This window comes from Bos mutus, chromosome 18 (assembly GCF_027580195.1).
Source record: "Bos mutus isolate GX-2022 chromosome 18, NWIPB_WYAK_1.1, whole genome shotgun sequence".
In the NCBI taxonomy this organism is placed as follows: domain Eukaryota; kingdom Metazoa; phylum Chordata; class Mammalia; order Artiodactyla; family Bovidae; genus Bos; species Bos mutus.
The window spans coordinates 13,756,478-13,772,245 of NC_091634.1; the positions used below are offsets into that span (position 1 = coordinate 13,756,478).

The 15,768-nt window shown below is 48.7% G+C and overlaps 2 protein-coding genes across 2 annotated transcripts; both read right to left on the reverse strand.

The window, feature by feature from the left end:
- Positions 1-249: 249 nt before the first annotated feature.
- LOC138991646 (interferon lambda-3-like) lies at positions 250-5,067 on the reverse strand. The gene is made up of 6 exons (XM_070386734.1): positions 4,899-5,067; positions 1,396-1,583; positions 1,047-1,124; positions 625-768; positions 436-519; positions 250-348 (listed from the first exon to the last, which is right to left on the reverse strand). The coding sequence occupies exons 1-6, from the start codon at positions 5,065-5,067 to the stop codon at positions 250-252; spliced, it is 762 nt and encodes a 253-aa protein (XP_070242835.1).
- On the reverse strand, positions 5,067-15,226 carry LOC138991647 (interferon lambda-4-like). Its single transcript, XM_070386735.1, has 6 exons — positions 15,223-15,226; positions 6,388-6,467; positions 5,866-5,937; positions 5,637-5,780; positions 5,329-5,403; positions 5,067-5,165 (listed from the first exon to the last, which is right to left on the reverse strand). The coding sequence occupies exons 1-6, from the start codon at positions 15,224-15,226 to the stop codon at positions 5,067-5,069; spliced, it is 474 nt and encodes a 157-aa protein (XP_070242836.1).
- Positions 15,227-15,768: the final 542 nt, after the last annotated feature.

Genomic DNA, 15,768 nt, shown 5'->3' on the forward strand with positions numbered 1-15,768 from the left:
TGTGGCACCCTCCCCCCAAAATTCACATACATAAGTACAGAGACCCACACCAAAGGAAGTATCATTTTCTCATTGTTTATTTGTACGTTTTTTATAAAAAGTAGAAAAATAAACATACTGGGTCTGAGTTTGAGAAATGTCATCTATAAATAAATAATTATTTGGAGGCAATAAATAAAAAAAAAACTGATTTTGATGCATAAAAAAATATCTAAAAAGGTAGGACAGGTTGCAGGCAGGTCTCTGGGGTCAGACACACTGGTCTCCGCTGGCAACACATTTCAGGTCCCGGGTGAGAAGGCGGAGGAGGTTGAACATCACAGAGGCTTCGAGGCAGTCCTGGGACTCCTGAGGGAAGAGGGGGATGGCTCAGTATCTCCCATGCCTGGGATCCCAGCTGCCCCGGGCATCAGTTTCTCTTCTCCACTCACTCACCTTCTTCCAGGCCTCCTGGAGGCGGTGCAGCCAGTGGTGGAGGCGGCCCCGGGGCCTGGAGCTTGCTGTGGGCTGAGCTGGGACCTGTGGGCAGAGGACAGAGGGGTGAGGCTGTGAGGCAGAGCCGGGGACCGAGGGGGACGTCCAGGCAGTCAGAGCCCAGACCCAGCCTGGGGCCCCAACACTCACACAGGCCTGGAGCTTGGAGTGGATGTTCTGCAGCGTGAGAAGGGGCTGCTCCAGGCTGTGGCCCAGGGATGAGTTAGCCATGGCCTCCAGGACCGTCAGTGTCAGGGCCAGCTCTGCCTCCAGAGCTACAGGGCGCTCCCACACCTGAGGAAGAGACAGAAGACACGTGAGAGCTGCAAGTGAGAGGGACCAGGTGAGGGGGGCAGGTGGGGGGGCAGGTGACAGGTGGGGGCAGGTGGGGGACAGGGGAGGGACAGAGGGAGGGGAAGCAGGGTCAGGTGAGAGACACAGTCCACGTGGTTGGCTGAGCGGAAGCTGTGGGAGAGGACTGGGGAGGGCAGGGAGAGAAGGACACGTGAGAAGGAGGAGGTGAGGGGGCACCTGCGGAGCCAGAGCAGGTGGGGCTGACTCTCCCAATTCACCTGCAGGTGCTTCAGGTCCCGGGTCCTGGGGAAAAGGTGGGTGCTGCAGTCCCAGTCCTTTGGCAAGAACGAGTCTTCCTAGAGAGCAAGGGCAAGGTCGGATCACAGCCGGAGGGACGGAGGGGGGACCCCAGGGAGACTGGAGGATGGCCAGCAACAGAGGAGGGGAGGTTATCTTCCCAAAGATGGTAGAGGCTCATCCAGTGCAGGATAGGAGATCGCCCACTGTGGGGAGGGGGGAGGTCAGCCCCGTGGAGGGGGGGCAGACCTGCCTGCAGCCCAGGTAGTCTAGGAACCCACAGGAGGGGGCTGGGGGCTCACCCACTGCCGGAGGGGTGGGGAGACTCACAAAGGCATCCCTGGCCGTCTTGAAGGCCTGCAGCTCTTGAGGGGACAGAGACTTGAACTGGGCCATGTGGCAGCCCCTGGCAGGTGGGAGGGCCCTGGGGGCAGAGGGCACAGGAACTGCTCCTGTCCTGCTCAGCGCCACGGTCGTCAGCATCAGCACCAGCACCAGCGTGCAGCCCGGGGCCATGTCTGGTTAAGGAAGCATAGGAAGGTGAGGGGAGGGAGGGCGTCAGGGAGTGAGGGTGCAGGCTCTGGGGAGGCAAGGGTCCCAGACACTGGTGCGGGGGCTCACCCAGCTTCATTCCTGCTCTCTGGTCTCTGTCAGAATGGGGGATCAAGTGTCCACTCTGAGGCTGTTGCCTGGGATCTCAGTCTTGTCTGGCGTCTCTGACTTCAGCCTCCTCTTCTGGATCTCAGCTCGTTGCTCCGTTCGTGTCTCTGAACTTGCAGCTCTGTCTGGTCTGAGGTGTAACTGCTGCCTGAGCTCCATGGTGCAGCTTTTAGCCTGTGCAGCCGGGCAATCCCAGCTGATGTAGGAAAAATGAAAACACAGCTACAGGCTAACACTGGAAAGCCCAGAGCAGGGCGGAGCCAGTGAGCCAGGTGAGCAACTGAGCGAAAGAGAAACTGACATTGATTGGTGCTCACCTCGGAGGAAGTGAGTAATGAAGACAAAATCAGGACTGGAGTAGCTTCAGCCCCACAAGGGCGGGTCTCCTATAGAGACCAGGCTGATTTAGGACTGGGTGGGGAGGGGACAGAGGAAGTTTCTTTTTTGCAGATGCCCCAGTGCGGGGAATAGAAGGAAAAGGCACTTGTAGAAGGTGTTACCTTGAACAACATGGACCTTCCAAGAGGGAGGCTGTTCAGAGGATGAGAGAAGATCCAGAGGTGCTGTTGAGGGTGGGGAGAGTGGGTCAGAAAGGCACAAACACTCTAGAATTAAGAGAGGAGACCAGCCCCTCCCCACCTATGGATAGTGACAGAATAGGGGAGGGGTGGAGTCTGCATTAACCTGTTCTCTGATTGTCAGGTACAGAGGGACCCAGGAATAGGAGGATCTGCTATGAAACTGGGGTGTGACTAAGACTTCAGAGAAATCAGATGGGCTTGAGAAAAATGCCTTCATTCACTAAGTAATTATTTACTCCCCACTTTGGGTCAGATTCTTTTTAAGGTGCCAAGAAAACAGTATTGGAAGAAAATGAAAGACATAAAATAATCCTTCATGGAGCCATTTACAAGAAAAAGGTACCAGAGAGTATGGGATGGGGGGGTTAGGCATGTGGGATGTATTATGTTAGATAACATCAGATAATGGAAAATGAAAGAAATGAACCAGGGTTGAGAGTAGAATGGAAGAGAAAGTTGCACTAAATAAGGTAATGAAATGACACTTGAGGGCAGCCCTAAAGGAAGTGAGGGAGGCAGCTCCGTGGAGATCTGAGAGGGAGCCTTCTAAGAAAAGGGAACAGTCAGTGCACAAGGAAAAGAGAGAGAACCTCCTCCTTTTGTGAGCCTGTCTATGTCTCTGCTGCAGTGTGGTCTTGAATACTCATGATAGCACCAAAGACATCCATGCTTACCTACATTTCAAACACAGAAGATATTGCAGGGACTCAGAGAGGTTAAGAAAGTTGTTCAAGGCCACACAGCATATAACTAGTGAGGGCAGGATGTGAACTGAGTTTTATCTGACAGCAGACAAGTAACTACTGCACTCAACAGCCCCAGTGTGGCTAGATCTGGACTTAGAGGGAATGGATTTCTCCAACAGAAAGTATGGAGGCCTGGAAAGGGTGGCCCACAGTCCTCATCTGGGAATATCTATGAGCTCCATTGCATAATCATGTTTCCAAAGCAACCGCAGGAATGTGCCTTGGGCATCTACAAGTGTTCTGGTCAGATTCTGTCAATTGCACGCACCTTATATCAAGGGAAAAGATCAGGGTCATCCTCTGCTTTTAGGGCTTCCCTGGTGGCTCAGAGGGTAAAGCGTCTGCCTGCAATGCAGGAGACCTGGGTTCGATCCCTGGGTCAGGAAGATCCCCTGGAGAAGGCAATGGCACCCCACTCCAGTACTCTTGCCTGGAAAATCCCATGGATGGAGGAGCCTGGTAGGCTGCAGTCCATGGACTCGAGAAGAGTCGGACACGACTGAGCGACTTCACTTTCACTTTTCACTTTCATGCATTGGAGAAGGAAATGGCAACCCACTCCAGTGCTCTTGCCTGGAGAATCCCAGGGACAGGGGAGCCTGGTGGGCTGCTGTCTGTGGGGTCACACAGAGTCGGACACGACTGAAGCGACTTAGGAGCAGCAGCAGCAGCATATCAGGGGAAAAGATATCCCTACAACAATGAATCATGAAAATTGACTGTTTATCTGAAAATTCCTAAATACTGTTTCTCTTAGAAAGGAAGTTCAGGGGAGTGGTTAGGAGCATTGGAGCTGGAGGAAAATATTCTGGGTTCAAACCTAGTTCTGATCACTACCTATGAGACCCTGGGAAACAATCTTTGCACTTGGCTACAATGGTTGCCCTGGAGAAGGAAATGGCACCCTACTCTAGTTCTCTTGCCTAGAAAATTCCATGGATGGAGGAGCCCGTGGGGCTACAGTCCATGGGGTCGCAAAGAGTCGGACACGACAATGGTTGCCCATCCGCAGGTCAGGACAAATGGAGGAAGTAGGGTTCTTGTGTATTATGTGCGTGGTGGTTTAACGGAGACCAGTTATTAAGGCCATTCTGTGACTTCAGCTGGAAGCTTCGGAAACACTATCTCAATATATATTACTCACTGCAGTGGACGTGTAATAATGTCATGGCATAGATGGAAAACCTGGAGCTCAAAGAGAAGCAATTTGTCCAGACACACAGCTATGAAGTGGCAACGACAGAACTGAAACTCAGGTCACCTGATTTCCCTGTCTCAGCATTTTGTGATCAACAGCCCCCCTCACAATGATCACAGGAGAAATAACCAACAGAAATGCAAAAAAAAAAAAAAATATTTAATAATTGGCAATAAACTGACAACAGAAGACAAAATAGCAAATACACACAGAAACTTCATTAATACAAAGCACACAAGTTACGGAATTAAAAGAAAAAAAACAACTGCTTCTCAGGACTTTTGGTCCCTTCACTACCCATTCCCTCAGGGAATGAAGCCTCCCCAGCTGGGAGCTCCAAAAGTCACAGATTCAAGGACTCTCAAGGTGACCACTGAAGGTTCAAAGCTGGGATTGGAATTTGTCATGGGACAGGGGTTCCTGTAACTACAGAAGTAGAAACTGGTCCAAGAGTCACAGATTTATGGACTCTCAAGGCAACCACTGAAGGTTCAAAGCTGGGATCGGAACCTGTCATGGGACAGGGTTCCTGTAACTACAGAAGTAGAAACCGGTCCATGGTCTGTGGTGGTGGTCAGCGACCAAGGCAGACACGGACTCCAGTCTTTTCCTGGGAGGTTCTTAGGGCAACGCATCCCACGGGAATACCGCTGGTTCCCGGGGACTCTTCCTGGTCTTTGGGGAAAGAGCGCCTCAGGCACCAGCGCATACGGGTCGAGGCTGAGAGACCCCCTGGTTCAGTGAGACCACGGAGGAGGGCGGCGCCCGCAGCCCGGCGCTCTGAGCGCTCCGGGTCCAGACGGAGCGGCGGCGGCATCACAGACAAGGCCCCGCGTGCGCCACCAGCCGCAGGTCCCACGCGAGCAGGCGCAGGAGGTGGAAGATGACGGTGGCTTCGTGGCATCGAGGCGACTCCTGCAGCCCGGGAAGGAGGCAGGGCGGGGTTGAGTCGAGACTCTCCTTCCCGTGAGACCCACCCCACTCCAGACCCTCAGGGCTGCAAGCCCGACCCCCGCCCCGTCTCCACCTCCCGCGGTCCTCCCTGCGGTCCAGCCGCGCTCGCGCCAGCTCCACTCACAGCTCGGCGAGTCTTGGGACGCCTCCCGGGCCGCCGCGGGGACCTCCTCCAGGAGCCTGGCCGGGCCAGCTCGAGCTGGAGCGGGGAAGGAGGTCAGCGAAGGCGGTGGAGACCCGAGCCTCCCGTCCCCTCCCCGGTGACTCGGACCCTCATCCTTCCGGCCGCAGAGCAAAGCCGGGAGGATGCCATTCGTGTCCGTGCCCGTTTCCGGGCTCAGTGGGACAGCTTCGCGGTGCGGGTCGTGGCCCTGAGACCAGGGGCGCAGAGCGAGCCGGGAGCGGCGCGGGGCCAGGCCGCCGAGCACTCACGCAGGCCGCCACGTCCCGCCCCGCGGCCGCCAGCAGCTCCAGGGTCTGCCCGACGCCGGGGAAGAGCTCGGGGCTCGGCAGGCTGCTCAGCACGGCCTGGGCGTCGGCGAGGTCGCGGGCCACCCGGCGGAGCATCGCACAGGACTGCGGGAACCGGGCTGGAGTTAGACGGGACGGCGCCCGAGTCGCCCCCCACCGCACACACAATCCCGCCGGCCTCGGGCCTCACCGACGGCCGGGGAGGGTTCCTCTTCGGGCGGATAGAGCCTTTGCGAGGCCCCCAGCTCAGCGTCTCTTCTTCCTGCGGGACAAGAGCTGGGGTGACGCAGGGCCTCCTGGCCAGGGCCCCTGGAGCACTGGGCACGTCGAGGATTCCTGGACGTGGATCAGGACTGGTCGGGACGGTGGTGTTTTTCGTGTCCCGAACCAGGCTGCGCTCTGATGAGTGTGCGGAGCTGTAATGCTCCCGCCTTCCCGGTGCGGAGCCGGCACTTCGATGTGGAGCTAAGTCCGCCTGGAGTGGGCGCCCCTCCGTGACCCTCACCAAGGCCGTATATGAGCCGACCACGGGACACCCAGGAAGACGTCAGAGTCACAGTTGTGGACCCTGAAATCAGAGATGTGCCTGCTGGACGCTAGAACATGAGCGCCCCTCGGGCCAAAGACTAGTGTCTCTGAGCCTGGAGGGCCCAGGGCCGGAGGGTCTGGGGGTCGGGCAGGGGGGGGACCAGGGCCTCTGAGCATCATTCACATAGTGGTCCCTCAGCGCCTTGACAGCCAGCAGCGCCAAGGGGTCCAAGGAGCGATAACGTGAGAGGAGGCAGTGCCGGGCTCACCAAAACCCACAGCCCGATGGCCGCGGCGGCTGTGCCACTCCGCCCCATCTCTGCTCCTGCTGGAGGCGACAGATGTCAGGCGGCCCAAAGAGAAGGCCCTGAGTCCAAGCCCCTGCCTCTGGTTAGACTGGCACAAGGACTGTCACTCACAGAATGGACGCTGATCACACAAGGGGGGTCCTGACACCCCTCCTACCCTCAGCCTCTCCTCCCTCACTCCTCACCTGCACTGTGGCTTGGGTGCCTGGCACTGCAGCAGGGCCTGTCTTCCACTGGCCTCTGAGTGGTGTCCAGAGTGGTGCCCACCTGGGTCGGCAGTGCCTGCACCCTCCAAGGTGGCTTCTAAGTGTTTCAACCGGGACCAGTGAGCAACCGGGCTTCCCGGTGCAGGGTAAGCTTTCCCAACGTCAGTGCTGGCCAGTGGCCAGCGTGTGTGGACTTTACCCACCTTGGGCCAGTGCCAGCGATGACTCTACCTGACCCTCGCTCCTGAGCCAATTGCTACTGTTTGCTTTCTGGACTCTGTATTTTCTGTGCGTTGATCTTTCTTTCGCTCTCTAGTGATGAACTGAAAACACACCACTGCCTTCAATTGGAAGTGGCAAGCTTGGCAGAGGTACCAATACAAGTGCCTGCCCTCCAGGAGCTCATACTAGGGTTTCTAATGCTTGCTCTTCCATCACGCTCTTTTGTCATTACATCCTGTCTTCTCTCCCTGTCTTTTTCTTTCTCTTTCCTTGCACAAACATCCCTCCCTTCTGTTTTTCAGCTTTTTTCCTCATCTGGGTCTTAGAAAAATTCTGTCTTCCTTAGAGTATTATTTCATGTGTGTGCATGTTAAGTTGTTTCAATCATATCTGACTGACTGTAGTCCGCCTGGTTCCTCTGTCCATGGGATTCTTCATTCAGGAAGTGCTCAGCATGTATCAGCTATAATTATTGTTAACAATGGTTGAGAAAAACATGTCTGCAATTCCAATTTTCAACAGCAAATGAACAATAGTTTTATAATTAGTAAATGAATAAATATCATTTAATAACACTCTATTAAATAATATGTAGTCCTTTACCAATTACCAACTAACAGACTTAGTTGCTCCACAGTATGTAGGATCTTCCCAGGCCAGGGATTGAACCCATGTCTCCTGAACTGGGAGACAGATTCTTTACCACTGAACCACCAGCGAAGCCCCGCATGTTTAGTTTTTTAAGAAACGACCAACCCTGTTTTTCCAGAGGGGCTGTACCATTTTGCATTTACACCAGCAATGAGTGATCAATTTCCTGTATCCTCACTAGCGTTTGATGTTGTCACTATTTTTTTTTAGGCATTCTGATAGTCGTATAATGGTATCTCATTGTGGTTTTAATTTGCATCTCTCTAGTGGCTAACAATGTCCAACATCTTTTCATATACTTATGTCCCAACTTTCACTCTTTGGTGAAATGTCTCTTAATGTCTTTTGTTCATTTCCCAAATGGATTGTTTAATTTTCCTACTGTTGAGTTTGGAGAGTTCTTTATCTATTCAAGATACTAGTCCTTCATCAGACGGGTGGTTTGCAAGTATTTTCTTCCAGTCTTTAGCTCATCTTTCTATCTTCTTTTTAAATTAATTAATTATTTCTGGTTGTGCTGGGTCTTCATTGCTTCACGAGGGCTCTCTCTGGTTGCAGTGCTCTGGCTTCTCATTGTGGTGGCTTGTTGTAGAGCACAGGCTCTAGGCACGTGGGCTTTAGTAGTCGCAGGACTTGGGCTCAGTAGTTGTGGCTCACTGGATCTAGAGCATGGGCTCAGTAGTTGTGGAGCACAGGCTTAGTTGCTCCCAGGCATGTGGGATCATCCTGGATCCAGGATCGAACCCATGCCCCCTGGATTGGCAGGTGGATTGTTATCCACTGTACCATGAGAGAAGTCCTGTCTTCTTAACATGATCTTTCACAGAGCAAAAATTTTTGATCAAGTTCAGTTGATCAATTTTCCTTTTATGGATTAATCCCTTTGTCCACCTCTAGACCTTGAAGATGGTCTTCCTAAATTTTTCTAGCTTCTATAGCTTTATGTTTTACATTTAAGTCAGTGATCCATATTGAGTTAATTTTTATTTTCATGTGAGTTTTATGTCAACGTTCATTGTTTGGCCTATGGATGTCCAATTACTCCAGCATTGTTTTTTTAGTTAATTAACTTACTTCTTCTTACCTGGGTCTGGTCTTCATTACTTCACGGACTTTCTCTAGTTGCAGCAAGTGAGATCTACTCTTCATCTCAGTGCGTGGGCTTCTTATAGTGGTGGCTTCTCTTGCTGCGGAGCAGGGGCTCTAGGGTGCTTCAGTGGGGGCTTCAAAAGTTGCAGTTCCTGGGCTCCAGAGCACAGGCTCAATAATTGTGCACAGGCTTAGTTGGCTCGGGTCATGTGGAATCTTCCCAGACCAGGGATTGAACCAGGTGTCTCCTGCATTGGCAGGCAGATTCTTCACCACTAAGCCACTAAGGAAGCCCAGTATTGTTTTTGAAAGGGCTATTTTTTTTTTCCAGTGAATTGCTTTTGCATGTATGAGTATTTCTAAACACAAGGAGTGTCACAACATGTGTATTGTTCTCAACAATTTCCTTTTTTCACTCTATGTCTTGAAGATTTTTCCACGTCAATACATATAGATCTACTTCATTCTATTTAAAGTCCAGCTTAATCTGGGGTTCATGAACCACCCCTACAGTAGGATTCAGGGGAGGGTGAACTTGCATGGGAGAAAGTTACATCTCCTTCTTCATTAACCTCTAACTGAAATTTAGCATTTCTTTCCCTTATGAATGTAAGCAACAAGCTACAATAATATTAGCAGAAGTTGTGACTTTGCCATAAAAGAAGACACAGATATTTCATAGCATATTACAGACATGGCACATATCTTGCAATATCATTTACTCCTATTAGTACCTCAAAAGTTAAACCTACTGCTCTATCTTGTACTTAGATCATTAATAAAGAGGCATCAGTTCAGTTCAGTCACTCAGTCGTGTCCGACTCTTTGCGACCCCATGAATCACAGCATGCCAGGCCTCCCTATCCATCACCAACTCCCGGAGTTCACTCAGACTCACGTCCATCGAGTCAGTGATGCCATCCAGCCATCTCATCCTCTGTTGTCCCCTTCTCCTCCTGCCCCCAGCCCCTCTCAGCATCAGAGTCTTTTCCAATGAGTCAACTCCTCGAATGAGGTGGCCAAAGTACTGGAGTTTCAGCTTTAGCATCATTCCTTCCAAAGAAATCCCAGGGCTGATCTCCTTCAGAATGGACTGGTTGGATCTCCTTGCAGTCCAAGGGACTCTCAAGAGTCTTCTCCAACACCACAGTTTAAAAGCATCAATTCTTCAGCACTCAGCCTTCTTCACAGTCCAACTCTCACATCCATACATGACCACAGGAAAAACCATAGCCTTGACTAGACGAACCTTTCTTGGCAAAGTAATGTCTCTGCTTTTCAATATGCTATCTAGGTTGGTCATAACTTTTCTTCCCAGGAGTAAGCGTCTTTTAATTTCATGGCTGCAATCACCATCTGCAGTGATTTGGAGCCCCAAAAATAAAGTCTGACACTGTTTCCACTGTTTCCCCATCTATTTCCCATGAAGTGATGGGACCAGATGCCATGATCTTCGTTTTCTGAATGTTGAGCTTTAAGCCAACTTTTTCACTCTCCACTTTTACTTTCATTAAGAGGCTTTTTGGTTCCTCTTCACTTTCTGCCATAAGGGTGGTGTCATCTGCATATCTGAGGTTATTGATCTTTCTCCCAGCAATCTTGATTCTAGCTTTTGCTTCTTCCAGCCCAGCGTTTCTCATGATGTACTCTGCATAGAAGTTAAATAAACAGGGTGACAATATACAGCCTTGACGTACTCCTTTTCCTATTTGGAACCAGTCTGTTGTTCCATGTCCAGTTCTAACTGTTGCTTCCTGACCTGCATACAAATTTCTCAAGAGGCAGATCAGGTGGTCTGGTATTCCCATCTCTTGAAGAATTTTCCACAGTTTATTGTGATCCACACAGTCAAAGGCTTTGGCATAATCAAGAAAGCAGAAGTAGATGTTTTTCTGGAACTCTCTTGTTTTTTCGATGATCCAACGGATGTTGGCAATTTGGTCTCTGGTTCCTCTGCCTTTTCTAAAACCAGCTTGAACAATTGGAAGTTCATGCTTCACGTATTGCTGAAGCCTGGCTTGGAGAATTTTGAGCATTACTTTACTAGCGTGTGAGATGAGTGCAATTGTGCAGTAGTTTGAGCATTCTTTGGCATTGCCTTTCTTTGGGATTGGAATGAAAACTGACCTTTTCCAGTCCTGTGGCCACTGCTATCGAGTGTAGTACTTTCACAGCATCGTCTTTCAGGATTTGAAATAGCTCAACTGGAATTCCATCACCTCCACTAGCTTTGTTTGTAGTGATGCTTTCTAAGGCCCACTTGACTTCACATTCCAGGATGTCTGGCTCTAGGTCAGTAATCACACCATCATGATTATCTGGGTCGTGAAGCTCTTTTTTGTACAGTTCTTCTGTGTATTCTTGCCACCTCTTCTTAATATCTTCTGCTTCTGTTAGGTCCATACCATTTCTGTCCTTTATCGAGCCCATCTTTTGCTGAAATGTTCCCTTGGTATCTCTAATTTTCTTGAAGAGATCTCTAGTCTTTCCCATTCTGTTGTTTTCCTCTATTTCTTTGCATTGATTGCTGAGGAAGGCTTTCTTATCTCTTCTTGCTATTCTTTGGAACTCTGCATTCAGGTGTTTATATCTTTCCTTTTCTCCTTTGCTTTTCGCTTCTCTTCTTTTCACAGCTATTTGTAAGGCCTCCCCAGACAGCCATTTTGCTTTTTTGCATTTCTTTTCCATGGGGATGGTCTTGATCCCTGTCTCCTGTACAATGTCACAAACCTCAGTCCATAGCATTTAGCGCGGGCGGCTGCGACCGGCGCATTTAGCGCGGGCGGCTGCGACCGGCGCATTTAGCGCGGGCGGCTGCGACCGGCGCATTTAGCGCGGGCGGCTGCCCCACGTCCGAGGTCAGAGGCAGAAGCCGGGAGGACCCCACGCCTGAGAGGAGGCGGCCAAGAGGAATTACCCCACGTCTGAGGTCAGGGGCAGCGGTCGAGAGTGCCAGGCTGCAACGGCGCAGGAACGGCCAAGAGGAGCTACCCCGCGTCCGAGGTCAGGGGTGGCAGCCGAGAGGAGCTACCCCATGCCGGAGGCCAGGGGCGGCGGCTGGGAGGAGCAACCCCACCTCCAAGGAGCAGTGACTGCGCGGGCGCAGGAGGGCCTAGAGGAGCTATTCCACATTCAAGGTCAGAAGGGGCGGTGGTGAGGAGATACCCCTCGTCCAAGGTAAGGAGCGGTGGCTGCGCTTTGCTGGAGCAGCCGTGAAGAGATACCCCACGTCCAAGGTAAAAGAAACCCAAGTAAGATGGCAGGTGTTGCAAGAGGGCATTAGAGGGCAGACACACTGAAACCATACTCACAGAAAACTAGTCAATCTAATCACACTAGGACCACAGCCTTGTCTAACTCAATGAAACTAAGCCATGCCCTTGGGGCCACCCAAGATGGGTGGCTCATGATAGAGAGGTCTGACAGAATGTGGTCCACTGGAGAACGGAATGGCAAACCACTTCAGTATTCTTGCCTTGAGAACCCCATGAACAGTATGAAAAGGCAAAATGATAGGATACTGAAAGAGGAACTCCCCAGGTCAGTAGGTGCCCAATATGCTACTGGAGATCAGTGGAGAAATAACTCCAGAAAGAAGGAAGGGATGGAGTCAAAGCAAAAACAATACCCAGCTGTGGATGTGACTGGTGATAGAAGCAAGGTCCGATGCTGTAAAGAGTAATATTGCATAGGAACCTGGAATGTCAGGTCCATGAATCAAGGCAAATTGGAAGCGGTCAAACAAGAAATGGCAAGAGTGAACGTCAACATTCTAGGAATCAGCAAACTAAAATGGACTGAAATGGGTGACTTTAACTCAGATGACCATTATATCTACTACTGTGGGCAGGAATCCCTCAGAAGAAATGGAGTAGCCATCATGGTCAACAAAAGAGTTCGAAATGCAGTACTTGGATGCAATCTCAAAAATGACAGAATGATCTCTGTTCGTTTCCAAGGCAAACCATTCAATATCACAGTAATCCAAGTCTATGCCCCAACCAGTAATGCTGAAGAAGCTGAAGTTGAATGGTTCTATGAAGACCTACAAGACCGTTTAGAACTAACACCCAAAAAAGATGTCCTTTTCATTATAGGGGACTGGAATGCAAAAGTAGGAAGTTAAGAAACACCTGGAGTAACAGGCAAATTTGGCCTGGAATATGGAATGAAGCAGGGCAAAGACTAATAGAGTTTTGTCAATAAAACCCACTGGTCATAGCAAACACCCTCTTCCAACAACACAAGAGAAGACTCTACACATGGACATCACCAGATGGTCAACACCGAAATCAGATTGATTATATTCTTTGCAGCCAAAGATGGAGAAGCTCTATACAGTCAACAAAAACAAGACCAGGAGCTGACTGTGGCTCAGATCATGAACTCCTTGCCAAATTCAGACTTAAATTGAAGAAAGTAGGGAAAACCACTAGACCATTCAGGTATGACCTAAATCAAATCCCTTATGATTATAAAGAGGCATATGTATCACTTATTGCAAAGTTACTCTAATGTTTTGGTAACTGTTTCAATACAATCAGTTTTCTTAATAGTCCTGTGTATTTAATTTTATGTCTTTAAAAACATGTTTCTGGAAAAAAAAAAAACACATTTCTGAATCAATAAGTGATTACAGCAAGGTGGCAGGATAAAAGGTTAATACACAAAAGCCTATTGCTTTCAATGAACAATTTGAATTTGAAATTAAAAATACCATTTACATTCAGCATCCCCAAAAATGAAATACTTAAGTATTAATACAAATCTAACAAAATATAAACAAAATCTGTGTGAGAAACACTATGAAACTCTGATGAGAGAAGTAAAAGAACATCTAAAAATAGAACTCTTCTATGAATATGGATAAGAAGAGTCGATATTGTCAAGATGTCAGTTCTTCCTAACTTAATCTATAGAATCAATGCAATCCAAAGTTCCAGCAAGTTAATTTGTGGATATTGACAAAGTGAAAGTTAAACAGAAATTCAAAAGACCCTGAGTAGCTTTCACAGTATTAAAGGAGAAGAACAATGTTGAAGGACTGACACTCTCACGTTAAGACTTACTATAAAACTACAATAATCAAGACTCTGCTATTAGTGAAAAGATAAATAAATCAATGTAACAGAAGAGAGTGCCCAGGAATAGACCCACACAAATGCAGTTGATTGATTTTTGAGAAAGGACCAAAGGCAGTTCAGTAAAGAAAGGATAGTCTTCCCAAAAATGGTATTGAAACAACTGGATAGGGAATTCCCTGGTGGCCCAGTGGTTTAGACTCCGAGCTCCCACTACAGGGGGCGAAGTTTCAGTCCCTGGTCTGGGAACTAAATCCTGCATGCCTTAGGGTGTGGCCAAAAATAAATATAAATAAATCAACCTAGATGCAGACTTTGCACATTTTCACAAAAATTAACTTAAAATATATCATAGACCTAAATGTAAAGTGCAGAACTATAAAACTCCTATAATGTAGTATAGGAGAAAATCTAGGGAACTGTGGTGATGATTTTTTGTATACGCTGAAAGCACAAAACATGGAAGAAAAAAAAATTGATGAATTAGAAAAATTTAAAATTTCAGATGACAGACACCATTAAAAGAATGAAAAAGTTACTCCCTTTCTCTCCCCTAGTCTTAAAAAGCATGATTTTAACAAAAGACTGGAAAGAATATCAATGCCTACCAATAGGAGTTTGGAATTGGTTATTCAATAATCCCATTAGATTGGAAGCCTTACTAGTGGTACATGCAAATTGTCTTCCATCTGCCCCTCCAAGTTCATTCTTCCCACTTCTCTAGGCTCCTCTGGGCCCCAGAAGCTGGCCTTTGGCTTCTGTTGAGTGCAGCCAATGGGGAGCCTAGTAATAGGCCCCGAGAGAGGGAAAGTAGAATACAGGCAGTGTATTTACTTCTCTTTCCCTCCACCTGTGTGTATGACTCTCTTCGTCCCAGGTCAGGGAACCCCTCCCTCCCCTATCTGCTTTCTTCAGGTTTAGGGATGACAGATATACACCGGCTGGGCCCAAGACCTTGAACTACTCCTCCTCTGCTCCCTTTACCATCCAATCCCTTGGTAAACACTCCTGGTATTAAACCACTTCAAATTATCCTAAATTGATTAGGGCATCTTTCCTGCAGGGGACCTCACTGATACAGTATGATTAAAGATGTGGAGGAATGCAAAGGAGAGATAATGGTAAGACACAAAAATCAGGCTACCAAACTGTATACAGACAAGCTCCAACTTGGCAGAAATTGTTCATAGAGGGAAAAAGAAAAAAAGGAGGATTAGCAACTAACTGCTAAAAAGATTACCTCCAGGAAGTGGGATTAAAGACTTGTTTAACTCTCCAAGTTGTATGTTTTTTTAATTGGCTGAATCTTTATAACAAATGTGTTACTTCAATAATCAGAAAACATACACACAAATCAGTCTATGTACGTTTCTACACATTGGAAAAACTGTTCCAGAGCTGGGGTGAGGCGAGACAGGGTGAGGTGGGTGGTGAATTGACAGATTTTCTTTTTCTCCCTTACGCATGTCTCTATTTTTCAGGCATTATCCAATGGCCCTGCATTACTAATTTTATCGGGAAAAGTAGTAGGTTTTATTATTTATTTATTTAATATTTTTATTTATTTATTTGGCTGCACCAGGGTCTTAGCTGTGGCATGTGAGACCTAGTTCCCTGACCAGGGATTGAACCCAGGCCCCCTGCATTGGGAGCCCAGAGTATTAGCCACTGGACTACCAGGGAAGTCCCTTTTATTTATTTTTATTTTGGCTCTGTTGGGTTTTTGTTGCAGGCCTTCTTCAGTTGCAGCGAGTGAGGGCTACTCTCTAGTTACGATGTGCAGACTTCTCATTGCAATAGTTTCTTTTGTTGGGGAGCAAGGGCCCTAGAGCACTGGCTCAGTAGTTGCGGTGCATGGGCTCTGTTGTCCCTCAGCACATGGAATCTTTCCAGACCAGGGATGGAACCCATGTCCCTTGCATTGGCAGGCGATTCTTTACCACTGAGCCACCAGGGAAGTCCAGTAGATTTTATTTTTAAACCAAAACAGAGACTGACTGAGACACAC